Raw genomic sequence first — 14,681 nt, 5'->3', positions numbered from 1 at the left:
AACTCCATTTAGTAGTGACTGAGTGGGAGAGTCACTGGGTCACTTTGCTCAGAAGAGCATGGGTTTGGCAGGCACATGGCCAGCACTCTGGAAGGTTCAGGGTTGGCAGGGCCCTAGTGTGGCCCAGGAGGTCTCATTCCCCACTTCAAGGGGACCAGACCTGGCCTCTGAAGCTTACATTGTCCCGGAGGCCAGAGCTCCAGCCTCACTGGAGACTTTTGGGAAATGATTTTTTTTGTAAACCCTCACACAAGTACATATTTTTATTGATTTTTAGAGAGAGAAGAAGGGAGACAGGGAGAGAGAAACATCGATGTGAAAAAGAAACATCGATCTGCTGCCTCCTGCATGTGCCCCAACCGGGGATCAAACCCTCAACCCTATTATATGCCTTGACTGGGAACCGAACCCATACCCTTTTGGTGTACAGGATGACACTCCAACCAACTGAGCCACCCTGCCAGGGCGGGAAATGACTGTTTAAGAGGTTGAGGGCACCTGAGTCATTGCCCAGGCCCTGGGAGCTCAGAGATGAATATGACATGGCCTGGCCCCCCAGGAGCCCCGAGTCCAGGGGCAGTGATCAGCCCTAAACATGCAAACCTCAACACAGGGTAACGATGCAGCGAGGTTGCCTGTGCCAGCTAGGAGATGAAAGAGGAAGGCTCTGGAGGAGGGCACTGAGGCTGGCAGAGTTGAGGGATGCGATGTGCAGACCAGGGGAGGGCATGCCAGCGGGCGGAGAGAAAGTTCAGAAAAGCAAGTTGGAGCCAGGTCACAGAGAGAGCTGGACCACCAGACTTGGGGTTTGTCCTTTCCCTGGGGCCATGAGAACCACCGAAGGATAATGAACGAGGGCTTCAGCCATGGAGATCGGAGCCTTTGAGTGATGGGTCTGGTTCTGTGCCCTGGCCGCCTTGAGAAGGGGGTGGCTGTGATCCAGAGGCCATGCCAGTGGTGCGGGCAAGAGGCAACAATGCAGAGAGATGCTGTTTGCTTTAAATGTGACTCCACACCTTGTCACTATTGTCCCCACCCAGAGAGTCCCAGGGCTCACTTGCCAACACACAGCTTCTGCTTGCCCCAGGGTCTCCATGTCCCCCAGCCGCTGGGAGTGAAGTCCCTACACTGTTGACAATACCCACGGGGCCCCCTTGGTTCAGGCAGATCCAGGCCCCGTTACTCCACCCACACCCCAGCTTCCCGGAGAGCCTCCGCCTCCTGCTCCTCCCACCCTGCGCTGTAGGTCACTGACCCTACTGGTCAGCTGGCTTATATAAAGACTGTGGGCCAGGTCTGCGTGCTTAGCAATGGCATCTGCTCGGTGGCTCTGCGTCATCTTGGCCCTGCTCTCTGGCTTGGTGGCTTCTGGCTTCCCAAGAAGCCCCTCCAGGCTGCTTGAGGTAAGCCTGTCCCCTCTTCACCATCTGGGTCCATCACATGGGCAGAGGTCCCAGCCTGGGTGGTACTCTACATGGGTAGAGGGCTGGGTAGTGAGCTGCAGGGGACAGGACTGAGTGTTGGGAGAACTGGGCTCTAAACTTGCCATTTAACCCTGGGCAAGGCTCTTAAATCTCCCTGGGCCTCTGTTTTCCCACCCGTCAAATGGGTGATGCACAATGAACTGCTCACCTCACTGAGGAGCTATGACAGTCCACATCCGAGAAAAGGGCACAGGCCTCTGGGAAGGGCTGGGCTGAGCCCTGTGCTGTGAAGTGGTGGCGGGGTTCTCTGAGAGGAGGCATCACGGACCTGAGGCGCAGGGAAAGGCAGAGTGAGTCGGGGTATATGGAGCAGGGGAAGAGCTCCGGGTTTGATTCTCCCTGCCCTGCTCGCCTGGGTAGCCTGGAGACCTGTCTTCTCCAGATCTCAGTTTCCCCATCTATTCAGAGCCCTTCCTACTCTGACATGTGGCTCCTGGTGGGTCCTATGTCCAGAAGCCCTTCAAGGTATATGGGGGGGGCACCACTGAACCCTGACCTCAGCCAAGAGCCCATCCCCTAGCCACAGTGGCCTTGCCCTTGTCCTGAGCCCTGTGTTTGTCTTTGTTTTTGCAGAAACGGAGCCTCCAGGAAGAGGTGAGGACTTTCACCAGGGGTGGGGTGAGGTGAGGTAGGGCAGGATGGAGCTGCTTGCCCAAGACCTGAAGAGGTGGGCCGTAACAGCAGGCCCCGCACAGCTGACAAATAGGTCACAGCCCCCTGCCCTGGCAGACCTTCATGTGACTCAAGGCCCCAGGAAAGAGTGCGACAACCATGCCCTCTTGGACCTCACCGCATGCAGCTCAGGACGGTCACTCCACCAGTCCTTCCTTCTACAAACACCAAGCAGTTGCCTGTACTAGGCTGGGCTGGGGACACAGTGAATGGTCCCATCACACCCTCACGGAGCATCTTTATATCCACGTTTAACCCAGATGTTTCCCTAGAGCCTCCCTCAGTCCAACCCCCCTCCCTGTGGGAAAGAGGGTATTGGGGTCATGAAGTCTTGCCCCACACACTCCTCTCAGCACTGGAAATAAGAAATAAGTGCCTGTTTGGGAGATAGAATCAAGCGATTACCAAAGGGCACAGTAGGATGGAGTGTGATCTTTCTAAGTGGAAGCGTGAGAGGGAACAGGAAGAGCTAGGACAGGCCTCTGACCCCACTGGGTCACAGGTGCAGGCACCTGGCTTGGCTGGAGCACCTTGAGTGGAGGAGGCAGGACTTGCCTGGAGGACCTCAGAGCCATGGGAAACACTGTCCTGAGGACAATGGGGAGCATAGGAGGGTTCTCAGGGGGAGGGGAACAGGGTCAGGTTTGTCTTTTTACAAGATCTCGCTGGCTACAAGCTGCGTGGAAACAGATTATAGAGTTAAGGAGGCAGAGCAGGGCCCCTCACCCCTCCCGGCTTTGTTCCTCCCCCCTCCAGCTCTTCTTGGCACACCGTGAAGTTTCTTTTCATGGTGCAAAACTCCCCTCCCTAAGTGACTTCTTGCTGCTGAGCAACGAGGTAGGCTGAGCTAAGGAACTTGCAGGGCCCAGTGAATGGGAGAACAAAGGCTGACTCAGACAAGGCCTCTGTCCCCCAAGGAGCCCCTGATCTCCCAGGGGAGAGGTGCTCAGAAAGGCCAGCGCCTGCCCGAGGGCATCGGGACCGCCCGGGCGCCCGTCATTAGAACAGTGGTGGGCAACTGAACATGGGGATGGAGGAGGCCACCCAGGCTTCCAACACAGTGACTGGGACAATGGAGGGGTCACTTGCCAGGCAGGGCCCTTGGGAATCTGTAAAGGGAGCTTGAAAGAGGAGTAGCCAGGTTGAAGACCTGGTTTCCCAGTAGCCCAGGCTGGCAGGTCACCACTGATTGCCATCCCCTCTCCCACAGAAGGTTGAAGACATAGAGGTCTACAGTACCAAGATCAGCTGCAAGGTGACCTCCCGCTTTGCTCACAATGTTGTCACCACGAGGGCCGTCAACCGGGCAGATTCTGCCAAGGAGGTTTCCTTTGACGTGGAGCTACCCAAGACAGCTTTCATCACCAACTTCACCCTGTGAGTGTCCCCATGGCTGCTGACTCTGGGCTCTGGAGGGGAGTCTGGACCAGCATGAGCCCCCCAACTCTTTCCCTGCAGGACCATCGATGGTGTCACCTACCCTGGGAATGTCAAGGAGAAGGAAGTCGCTAAGAAGCAGTATGAAAAGGCCGTGTCCCAGGGCAAGACAGCTGGTTTGGTCAAGTAAGTATGGACCCCCAGGCCTTGGGGAGAATGTCTGGTCTGCAAGGGATGCAAACAACAATGGCAGCAGTTATCATTATTATTATTATTGCAAAATGTGTCCATAATTCTCACATTGTCCCATTTTGAGGTTGACGCAACTGGGGCTTGGACTCGGTAGGTGTCTCCCCCAAGGGGCTGGCACTTGAACCCAAGGCCCAGGATGGGTGGGGTTGTGCAGTCTGTAGGGCAGTCATTGCCTTGCACCCCCATTCAGGGCCTCTGGGCGGAAGTTGGAGAAATTCACAGTGTCGGTCAACGTGGCTGCGGGCAGCAAGGTCACCTTTGAGCTAACGTATGAAGAGCTGCTGAAGAGGCACAAGGGCAAGTACAAGATGTACCTGAAGGTCCAGCCCAAACAACTGGTCAAGGACTTTGAGGTAATCGAGCACCCCTGCAGGCCCTGCTGAAGCTGCGGGGGACAGGATGGGGATTGGGGAACGGCCCCTGGGACAGAGCTCGGAGCAAGGTGAAGAACACAGAAGTCCGGGCTTCACCACTTGGCTGAGGGAGCTGGGGGAATGACCATGTTTCTGGCCACAGCGGCTGGGCAAAGGGGAGGAGGCTGGGCTAGACCCACCTAGATCCTTGGACGCTGGGCCCTTAGGGGCAACATCACAAAGTGTCTCTGTATAGCTAGTAACTGGTTATGTGGGTGCTTTACCTACATCAGATCTGAAACCCAAAGTAAACAATTTAGTGGTGGAAATTGGATACCATCTGGCAGGCGGTAGGAGAGCTTTGGGGTCAGAGTACCATTGATGGGCCCTTCTGGCCATTTTCTTGGTGGGAGACATCAGGAATGGCTGTCACAGAGTTGTCCCAGAAGCCGGTCCCTACACCATGACTGTCCTGGAGGCTGGCCTCCGCATTGCCACTGAGTAACATCTTCTTACCTTTGGACATTTCAGATCAACGTAGACATCTTCGAGCCCCAGGGCATTAGCACTCTGGATGCTGAAGCCTCATTCATCACCAATGATCTCCTGGGAAGTGCCCTCACCAAGTCCTTCTCAGGGAAGAAGGTGGTATAGATGCCTCTCAGGCCTGGGGGGCAGGGGCAGGAACACAGACCCTTAGCAGGACCAGTCTGAGCCCTAGGGCTTGGCTGATGCTAGTGAGTGTGTCTGTCTGTAGCCATCACTGTCTCCTTGGCCACCTGGGTCAGGAGTGAGGATGCTGGAGGCGGGGGGCTGCTGCTGACCTGCCAGAGGAACTGACATGCCCCAGCAGCCCTTTCTGAACCCCCCTTCCTTTCTCCTCCAGTTTCAGCAGGGCCTGCAGGGGTGCTTGATTACCTCAAAGTGCTTGACCAGTTGCTTGGGCTGGAACTGGTGGTGGTGGTGGTGGGAACCGTTTATAAAGCCCGTTTTCATTCTACTTTGGGAGGTAGGCAGGGCAGGTTACTGCCCATTTTACAGATAAGGAGACTGAGGTCAGAGGGAGTCATTTAGATCTACTGACTCCACATTGAGGAGTAGAAGATGAAAGGGAACTTTATTATTGGTGGTTGACTATGATCCCCAAGGCCCCTGGCTATTCTAGGGTCTTGCTGGCCATGGGCTGTAATGCATAAATGTTTACATGAATAGCAAACCTCAATCATTCAGGACTTCTAGGGCGAGGCCCAAGGAGCACACACTCAGAGGGCTGCTGGCTTCTGCAGGGCAATGCTCCTGCCCTAGGCCCTCTCCCACCTCCCTGCTCTGCTTCCTTCCCCTCCCCCTCCTCTTGGCACCAACACATACCACCCAACATGAAGTTCCTTTTCATGGTGCAAAACTCCCCTCCCTAAGTGGCTTCTCAGTGCTGAATGCCAAGTAGGCTGAGCTAACGGACTTAGCTGAACAGGGAAAGACAAAAGCTGAATCAGACAAGTCCGCTGCCCTCCAAGGTGCCCTGATCTCCAAGGGGAGAGAGGTGCTCAGAAAGGCCAGTGTATGTTGATGGTGGCAGGACTGCCCAGGTCTCTACCTCTGGGCTTCTCCCTATGAGAGCTATGCCTCACCCCTCAAGGTAACCCTGGGCTGAGGCCTGAAGTGGGCACGCCCTGGCAAAGCTGAGCAAGGCCCTCTATCTCCCTCCCTTAGGGCCAAGTGTCCTTTAAGCCCAGCCTGGACCAACAGCGCTCATGCCCAACCTGTACAGACTCCCTCCTCAAAGGAGATTTCACCATCACCTACGATGTGAACAGAGAGTCTCCGGCCAACGTGCAGGTACCTCCCTAGTGGCTTCTTTAGGCTGGTCGATTCCACATCACAGTGGAGTGAGGGCTAGTGCAGGAGGGGCAGTGGCTGCATCTAGTGCCATCACCTTGGATCCTCAGTCCAAGGTTGAGTTTCTTGCAGGGCACGGGGGTGGCAGGCCACCCAGAGCCTGTGTGGCACACTCCGGAGGGTGGGAATGGACATCTTCATCTTGGCAAGCTAAATATCTGCTGCTATTTGCAAGAGTAGCCAATGTGCGGTGGCTAAAGACACATGGGCCTCCAGTCTCTCTCTCCCCTTTGCAGATCGTCAATGGCTACTTTGTGCACTTCTTTGCACCTCAAGGCCTTCCCGTGGTGCCTAAGAACGTGGTCTTCGTGATTGATGTCAGCGGCTCCATGTATGGCCGGAAAATGGAGCAGGTACTCTCCTCCGGGCAAGTGGGGTGAGAGGTGTGGGGGAGAGATTTTTTTTAAAATCCTCACCCAAGGATATGTTTATAGGTTTTTAGAGAGAGGGGAAGGGGGGAGAGAGAGAGAAACAGCAATTGGCAGCCTCCCGTAGAGGCACTGACTGGGGATCGAACCTGAATCAGAAATCAAACCCACAACCTTTTTGGTGTATGAGACAAACACTCCAACCAACTTCAGGGCGACAGTTTGTTTTTTTTAAGTGAACAAAGCAGGTATTTCCAGTGAAAGAAGAGGAAGGGGGACAGTAAAAAAGGCACAAAGCGCGTCTCCCCTTTGTTGCAGGTGGCAGGGGCCCCGCCGCCAGCCGCCAGCCACCAGCCAGGGCTGGGAAGACACCAGGTGTCTGGTGCTCCCTCTGCCAGCTTCTTGTCTGCCCGTCTTTCTCTTTCCCAGACAAAGGATGCCCTCCTCAAAATACTGGACGACATGAAAGGGGATGACTACCTGAATTTCATCCTGTTCAGTGGAGATGTGAGCACTTGGAAAGACAACTTAGTTCAAGCCACTCCTGAGAACATCCAAGAGGCCAGGGAGTTTGTGAGGAACATTCGTGACCAAGGAAGTAAGAACAGCGGGGAGTGCAACGCTCCCACTGCTCCCCTCTCGGCCCAAGGGCACAGACTTTGCTGGTCCAGGCCTGGCAGACCCTCGTTGGGGGTAGAGGTAGGAGTAGGGTGGGGGTCCTCAGGCTTGATCTCAGGGCGTCTTCTCTGCAGTCTAAGAAAACCCATTTTGTCTGTGTCTAACCCATGATCCTGGTGCTCCACAAATCCCAGCAAGATCTGGCCACAGAGAAATCTTATCATTGACTGTTTCTTGTGGAGAATCATAAGTAATGTCTTTACTGCTGCGCTCTCCTCCCAGTGAGGGGCTGGGAGCCCATCTGACTGTTTTCCAAATTGTTTTTCCAATCACCATGTGCTTCTGTCCCTACAGCAGCCCTGAGAGGCAGGTTTTATCCCCATTTGAAAGAGTAAATCATTCATTCTTCAACTCACTAGTCAGTATTTACTGAGGACCACCAAGTACTGGTGGGCAGGGTCCTTGGGCACATGAGCAGGGCCTAATGTCCCAAGCTCCTCCACCCTGGCCCCGAGGACCCACACAGTGCTCTCTGTGTGCCAGTGACCAACATCAACGACGGGCTGCTGACAGGCATCAGCATGCTGAACAAGGCCCGGGAGGAGCACATAGTCCCGGAGAGGAGCACCTCCATCGTCATCATGCTGACCGACGGGGACGCCAATGTGGGTGAGGCACGCAGCTAGGGCTCTGAAGCAGGACCACAGTGCCTGGCTGCCGCTCTTGGCTCTGTACTCTGCTTGCTACAAGACCTTGGGCAGCTATCCCCAGGCTCCCCCAGGGACTGTGAGCCCAAGGGCACGGCCCTGCCTTTCCCTGCCAGAGCTCCCCACCCTCTGCCATGACAAGGACTCATGGCCATGACACCACCAGCTCTGCACCTGCAGGAGCCAGATCTCTTCAGACAGAGCAGGTCCAGAGAGTTGCCAGGGCTGAGGCTAGAGTGTGAACACCCCTTTATCCTGCAGGTGAAAGCAGACCCCAATATATCCAGGAGAACGTGCGGAGTGCCATTGAAGGCAGGTTCCCCTTATATAACCTGGGATTTGGCAACAATCTGAATTATAACTTCCTGGAAAGCATGGCCCTGGAGAACCATGGGTTTGCCCGGCGCATTTATGAGGATTCTGATGCCAACTTGCAGATGCAGGTATGCCTTATCTCATGCTCCTCCAGGAAGGAGGAGCTCACGCCTTCCTCAGGAAGCTGTTCCATCAGGTGATCATTTCAATTATTAGAAAGAACTTCCTCTTAAGTTGAAATCTACCTCTGGTTACCTCTTACCCATCGGCAATGGTTCTGGTTTTGTCATTGGGCTACAAAGAACACATCTGCTCCCTCACAGGATTGCCAGATCGAATATAGGACATCGGTTAAATATGAATTTCTGATTAAAAATGAGTAATTTTTCAGTGTAAGTCTGCCCTAAAGATTGCATAGGACACTGGATTAGTTTGCTGGGGGCTCCATAACAAAGTACTGCAAACTGAGTGGCTTAAACAACAGAAATTTACTGTCTCACAGCTCTGAGGCTAGAAGTCCAAGATCAAGATGTCTGCAGGGCTGGTTCCTTCTTAGGGCTCTGAGGGGATGATCTTCCAGTCCTCTCTCCTTGGCTTGTAGATGGCCATCTTCTCCCTGTCTCTTCACATCAGATTCCCTCTGTGTGTCCCCTTTTCATAAGGACACCAATCACACTGGATTGGAGTCCACCTCAAAGATCTCATTTTAACTTGGCTACCTCTGTAAAGACCCCCTCCCCAAATAAAGTCACATTTTGAGGTACTAGGGGTAAGGAATTTAGCCTATGCATTTTGGGGGTACACAACACATTCCATAACAGGCATACTTATAACAAAAATTAACTTCCTGTTTACTCGACATTCATATTTAACTGCATGGCCTGTATTTTCACTTGTTAAATTTGGCAACCCCAGCCCTTCCTGGCACAGGTGACTGGATCTCCGCCTCTGCAGTGGACCCCTGCACCTCACCCCCACCTGCTCCCACCCCACCCCACCTCACCCCACCTTCTCTAGCCATCCTCTCCTCTGGTCCCCCTCTGCTTCTCACTTTCATTCCAACAGACATTCCTTGAGTGCTTTCTATGTGCAAGAACTCTGCCTTCACCTTTTGTATTCTTCCCAATCTCTGCCTGGGGGAGGGGGACTCCCACACACTGAAGGGCACAGCCAGGGCCACGTAGAAGTGGAGACCAGGCCAGGCCTGGTCCAGCCTGTGGGGCTCGACAACCTTCAGCGGCAGCAGTGAGAACCCTCCCACACTGTCCTCTCCATGCCCGCCTGCCCTGGTGGCCTGAGATGACCAGGTCCCCTCTCTGGAATCCAGGGCTTCTATGAGGAGGTGGCCAACCCGCTGCTGATGGGAGTGGAGGTGCAGTACCCTGAGAATGCTATCCTGGACCTCACCAGGAACACTTACCAGCACTTCTATGATGGCTCTGAGATCGTGGTGGCTGGGCGCCTGGTGGATATTGACATGAACAACTTTAAGGCGGATGTAAAGGGCCAGGGGGTGAGCTGGGCTGGGGCCTGGATATGGGCTGGGGCTGGGGGATCAAGCACCAATGGAGCCTGTGCCTCCCGGCTGATGGGCCTGCAGTGGCAGCCTCTGGACCTGGCCCACCTGGCTCCAGGCCATCATTCCTTAAGCCTTTACCTTCTCCCACCCCTGCCCCAGGCTGTCAATGACCTGACCTTCACGGAGGAGGTGGACCTGAAGGAGATGGAGAAGGCCCTGAAGGAGCAAGACTACATTTTTGGGAACTACATCGAGCGGCTCTGGGCCTACCTCACCATTGAGCAGCTGCTGGAGAAACGGTGACCCTGGTCCATCCCTCACATAGCTGGGTCCCACACCAGGCCCCCGGAACTGCCCGAGCACCTCCCTGTTCCTGCCCGTGGCTCTGCTCTGGGGGTACCCAAGAGGAAAAAGACTGGGCCATACCCCCAGAAGTGTACCCCACACACACCCAGATGCTCTGCCCTCTTTCCCCCCAGCCCCTTGGAATGTTTTCCGGGGCAGAGCCCAGCCTGACGTTGGGGGCAGTGATGGAGAGGCTGAGACTGGACCCGGTCCTCAGTCCCCAGGGGGCAGAGCCTGGGCCCATTTGACAGGCCATGCCAGCCTTCTTTTAGGTAGGACTAGCCTGTGAAGCTCCTGGTACAGGGCCTGGGACCTGCTGAGCACTCGTCATGACAGGCGGTTGTAGTGGCCATTTCGAGCCCCTTATATTTTATAGATGGGGAAACTGAGGCCCCCTCAGAGTGGAAGCACAGCCTGTCCATCTATCCCAGGGAGCTGGAGAACCAGGTTTTACTGAGCGCTAATGGGCTCTACCCTGGGGAGAGGGGGTCCAGGCTGCCTCTGGGGCTCTTGGTCTGGTGCTGAGTCAGAGCAGAGGAGGCGGGCAGGGAGCTGAGCTCTGGTTGACCCTCTCACCACACCCCTCCCTACAGCAAGAACGCCCATGGAGATGAGAAGGAGAACCTCACAGCCCAGGCCCTGGACCTGTCCCTCAAGTACCACTTTGTGACTCCACTGACCTCAATGGTGGTGACTAAGCCTGAGGACAGTGACAACCAGATGGCCATTGCTGACAAGCCTGGCGAAGGTGGGCACAGAGAGTGAAGGCTGGAAGTTGGAGGCCTTCCTCTAGGACCTGGGCCTTGGGTGCCCTGACGGGCCAGGCTGGGAGGCCCAGCTGCACTGAAGAGCAGCCGGTCCAGGGGGCACTGAAGGAAAACTGGCCGAGGGCTGGGGAGGGTGTTGTGGAGGGAGTGAAGCCATCAGCATGGACAAGGGCTGTGAGGTGAATAAGAGCCTCTGAGTCTCTAAAGGGATATGAGTAAAGGGGCGAGTGCCCTGCCCAGGGTCATTTCCAGGAGGGACTTAGGCTGCAACAGGGAAGGGCTCAGTCAGACAAGCAGCAGCACTCCCGGCCTTATAGTTGGGCCCCGAGCATGCGCCTGGGGATTGTGAGAGGAAGAGGCCCTGAGAGCCGGAGGCTGGGACCAGGCCTACTCACCATACCCCAAGAGCGGAGTCCTGAGTATCCCCACAACTGGGCACAGGGGGTGGGGGTGTTGACATTGGGAGGCATGGGAGGCAAAGAGCTGGTCCAGGCCAGGCCAGGAGCTCCTAGTTCCAGAGGACACCCAGTGGGAGCACAGCTGGCTGCTGGGAGGCCCACAGCCTGGGGCTGGTTAGACAGGCAGCAGGTTGATGACATTGGCCCAGACCCCAGGAGCCTGTGGCTTCTAACACATCCCTCAAATTCTTCCCTCACAGGCCCTGGCGATACAGGTGAGCTTCAGCCAGCAGCTGGGTGGGTGTCCGAGGAGGGTAAAAGAGAGAACCAAGGAGGCCCTTTCAAGCACACTGGGGAGCTTCTCTAGCTTCTGCTTGCCTGCCTTGCCTCGATCAATACAGGTTGTTTTACCCAGCAGCACATTTGGACCGGGTCACTGCTTTCCCCTCAGAATAGCCCTGTCAAATGTAGTCACTGATGTGTATGTGTGCGACGAGTGTGTGTGTACGTGAGTGTTACTACCAAGGACAACAAACAGCTGTGAAATTACAGCCATATTACCACCAGTCCTAGAAAGACGTTCCCTTGGCATGCCCCCATTTCTACAGCCTCAGCCCAAGGGTCCCATCCCTGCCCTCTATCTGTCAGTGTTGGGATTTCACTGAGTACCGGTAGTCCCAAGACAGGCAGCAGGCATGGGGGCTGGGGAGACGGAGCCCTAGACCCCGCTCACCCCTGCTCTTTGGCTGCTTTTTTTCAGTGATCCCCTCAGTGGCCTACCTGAGTGAGTACACACTGCCGCCGCAGCCCCCTGCCCAAGCACAGCCCCGCGCGCTCCCCGCTGGTCCTCCTAAGTCAGCTCTCTGGGACAGGCAGACGGCTGGACCCTGAAGGGATGGGGTGGGGGTGGGGGGTGTTGAGAGCATTAGGAGCAGGACCGGGAGGGGCATGAATCAAACTCAGGGTGGGTTTCCAGGCCTGCTTTGTTCAGTTCAGCCCTCTCCCCCTTTGTGTCCACAGACACCTACCAGTCTCCTTATCAACCCTCCTACTATGGTGAGTTCCCCAGCTCCTCCTGCAGCAAGGCTCAGGGCCCAGGGCCCAGCACCTCCTGCCTGTCTAGGAGTCCAGGCCAGAGGGTGAGGGGAGGCCCCCAGAACAGTGAGAGGCCCCAGGACTCAGACGCTTCTCTGATGTGCCCTCAGTGGATGGGGACCCCCACTTCATCATCAACATCCCAGGGAAAGATGATGCCATCTGCTTCAACATTGATGAAGACCCAGGAACAGTACTACGCATCATTCAGGACCCCATCACAGGTGGGGGCTGCAGGCTGGGGCTGGGGCCAAGGGCTCTTCCTGGGAAGGCCTGGAGACCCCTGGGTAGGCACACGGACCAGGTCCTCACTGTGCCCATAATGCACCCATCTTTATATGTGGATTACATGCCTGTATCTGGGGAATAGTTTTTCCTTGAACAATACTCCCTGGCCCAGGCAAGGGACAGGACCATAATGTGGGCCCTCAGCTGCCAGCGTGACCCAAGAATATCTAGGAATAGATTGGGTTTGCTCTGAAGTTTTGGTCTCTTCTTGGGATCCCCTCTCTGCTACCTCTCAGCAAGTCTGGCTGAGGGGGAAGGCACATCCTTAAAGGCCAGCTGATCAGATCTTGTTGATCTCTTACTGCCCCATGCCTCTGGCAGGCCTCACAGTTAATGGGCAGATCATTGGTGACAAGAGAAGCAACTCCAACTCCAAGACCGGAAAGACTTACTTTGGCAAACTGGGCATTGCCAATGCTCATATGGACTTCCGGATAGAGGTGACTCCAGAGAAGATTACCCTGTGGAGTGGGGCTGCACAGAGCACTTTCAGCTGGCTGGACACGGTCACGGTCACACAGGATCGGTAAGCCCCACTATTGGGCCTCTGAGGGGCACTGTGATCCGATGATCTGAGGAGGCCTGAAGGATTTGAAGAAATCCCAGGACAGAAGATCTATAAGGGGCCACAGGGAAGGCTGTGCCCTAGGGGAGGATGACCATGATAGACCCCAGCCAACCCCCAGGGCCCGTCAGAGCCAGAATTGGTAGCTGGACAGTTCATACGGCTGACCCGGAGGGAAGGACTAGATGGATGGAAAATATTAGGTAGAAATTGCAATCTGGTAATAACAAGAATCCTATTTGCATCTCCTCTGGCTAAACTTACTAGTTCCCAAACTTAGCCTCTCCTATGTCTTTAGATTACCCAGAACCTGTTGGGCAGGGCAGGAGTGTTACTCCCAGAGGCTCAAAGAGGGGGTAGGACCTGCCCAAGTCCACACAGGAAGCCAGTGGCTGAGCTGGGACTCCATCCCAGGCCTCCAGATTCCCAGGACAGCCCCTTTCCTGCTTATGGAGGAGCAGGATGCACTCAGTGGAGGCACAGTTGGCACGCATGACACGTCTTTTCTCCAACACCCCTGAGATAGTTTCCGGAGTCTGTGTGCTCTCAGGTGCCCCTGCTGAGATGTCCTTGATTCAGATGGCAGGTGTCATGGCCACTGTGCCCCTTGCTGCCCTCCTCTTCTGTCCCAGGCTCTCCGTGATGATCAACAGGAAGAACATGGTGGTGTCCTTTGGAGAGGGGATTACCTTTGTGGTGGTTCTGCACCAGGTGTGGAAGAAAAATCCCGTCCGCTTTGACTACCTGGGATTTTATGTGGTGGACAGTCACCGGATGTCAGCACTGACTCACGGGCTGCTGGGTATGGAACGTTCAAGCTTCAGGCTATGCACAGGGCAGAGGGAAAAGCCACGTGAAAGGCCGTCCCCACCCCAGACCACCGCACGCAGCACCCTTTGCCTTAACCCTGGAAGGCCAGTGGCCATGTTTCCTGGGGCCGTGGCAGGGGCTGACAGTGTGAATGCTTTTATTCCCAGGACAATTCTTCAGCTTCTTTGATTTTAGAGTGTCTGACCTCCGCCCAGGCGCTGATCCCATGAAGCCAGATGCCACAATGGTGGTAAAGAAGCATCGGCTGACAGTCACCAGGTGAAGGGCTCACCTGACATCCTCACCATGCCCAGTAACAAGCCAGGGGAAAAGAGCCCTCTCTGCCTACACACGTCGGCCCAGCAGGCTCTTGTCTTCTGTGGGGTGCCCTCATTTCCCTCTGGGCTCTTGGCCCCTCTAGGCCTCTCCGAATCAGGAAAAGGCCAAACTCAGCAGCACCCTAGAAGGAGCCATTGTGCAACCTCGTTCTTGCCCAGAGCTCTGGACTCCTAGAATTGGCAACGTCACACCCTTTTCCAACCTTAGGTCCATAGCATAGCAGCCATCTGCCTACCCTGTGCATCACAGCAGCTCTCTCCTTTCTCCAGGGGCTTCCAGAAAGACTACAGGAAAGATATCAACAATGGCACGCTGGTGAAGTGCTGGTTCGTCCACAACAACGGCTATGGGCTGATTGATGGGGTCCACAGTGACTACATTGTCTCCAGCCTGTTCTGAGATGGCGGCCCAGCTGGCCTGGCATCTGGGACAGGGGCACAGAGCCAGGCCTGAGGGAGGGCTTCAACAATAAAGGCCAAGGTGGAGACCAGACCGCTGCCATCCTCTGCATGC

At 55.5% G+C, this 14,681-nt stretch overlaps 1 protein-coding gene across 1 annotated transcript; it reads left to right on the top strand.

Annotated features, from left to right (window-relative positions):
* Positions 1-1,281: 1,281 nt before the first annotated feature.
* ITIH3 (inter-alpha-trypsin inhibitor heavy chain 3) lies at positions 1,282-14,660 on the top strand. The gene is given in 20 exon segments (XM_081159880.1): positions 1,282-1,403; positions 2,058-2,078; positions 3,367-3,533; positions 3,615-3,719; positions 3,976-4,138; positions 4,670-4,783; positions 5,849-5,974; positions 6,271-6,387; positions 6,832-7,000; positions 7,564-7,689; positions 7,989-8,170; positions 9,370-9,555; positions 9,721-9,860; positions 10,500-10,667; positions 12,177-12,232; positions 12,235-12,390; positions 12,776-12,980; positions 13,652-13,821; positions 13,997-14,108; positions 14,438-14,660. Coding segments are annotated over 20 exon segments (2,706 nt in total). The 5' UTR covers positions 1,282-1,310; the 3' UTR covers positions 14,568-14,660.
* The last annotated feature ends 21 nt before the right edge of the window (positions 14,661-14,681 follow it).

The sequence above is a fragment of the Miniopterus schreibersii genome (genome assembly GCF_964146895.1).
Source record: "Miniopterus schreibersii genome assembly, chromosome: 15".
In the NCBI taxonomy this organism is placed as follows: Eukaryota; Metazoa; Chordata; class Mammalia; order Chiroptera; family Miniopteridae; genus Miniopterus; species Miniopterus schreibersii.
Note: the sequence above shows the minus strand (reverse complement) of the source record. Positions and strands in the feature narration are given on the sequence as shown.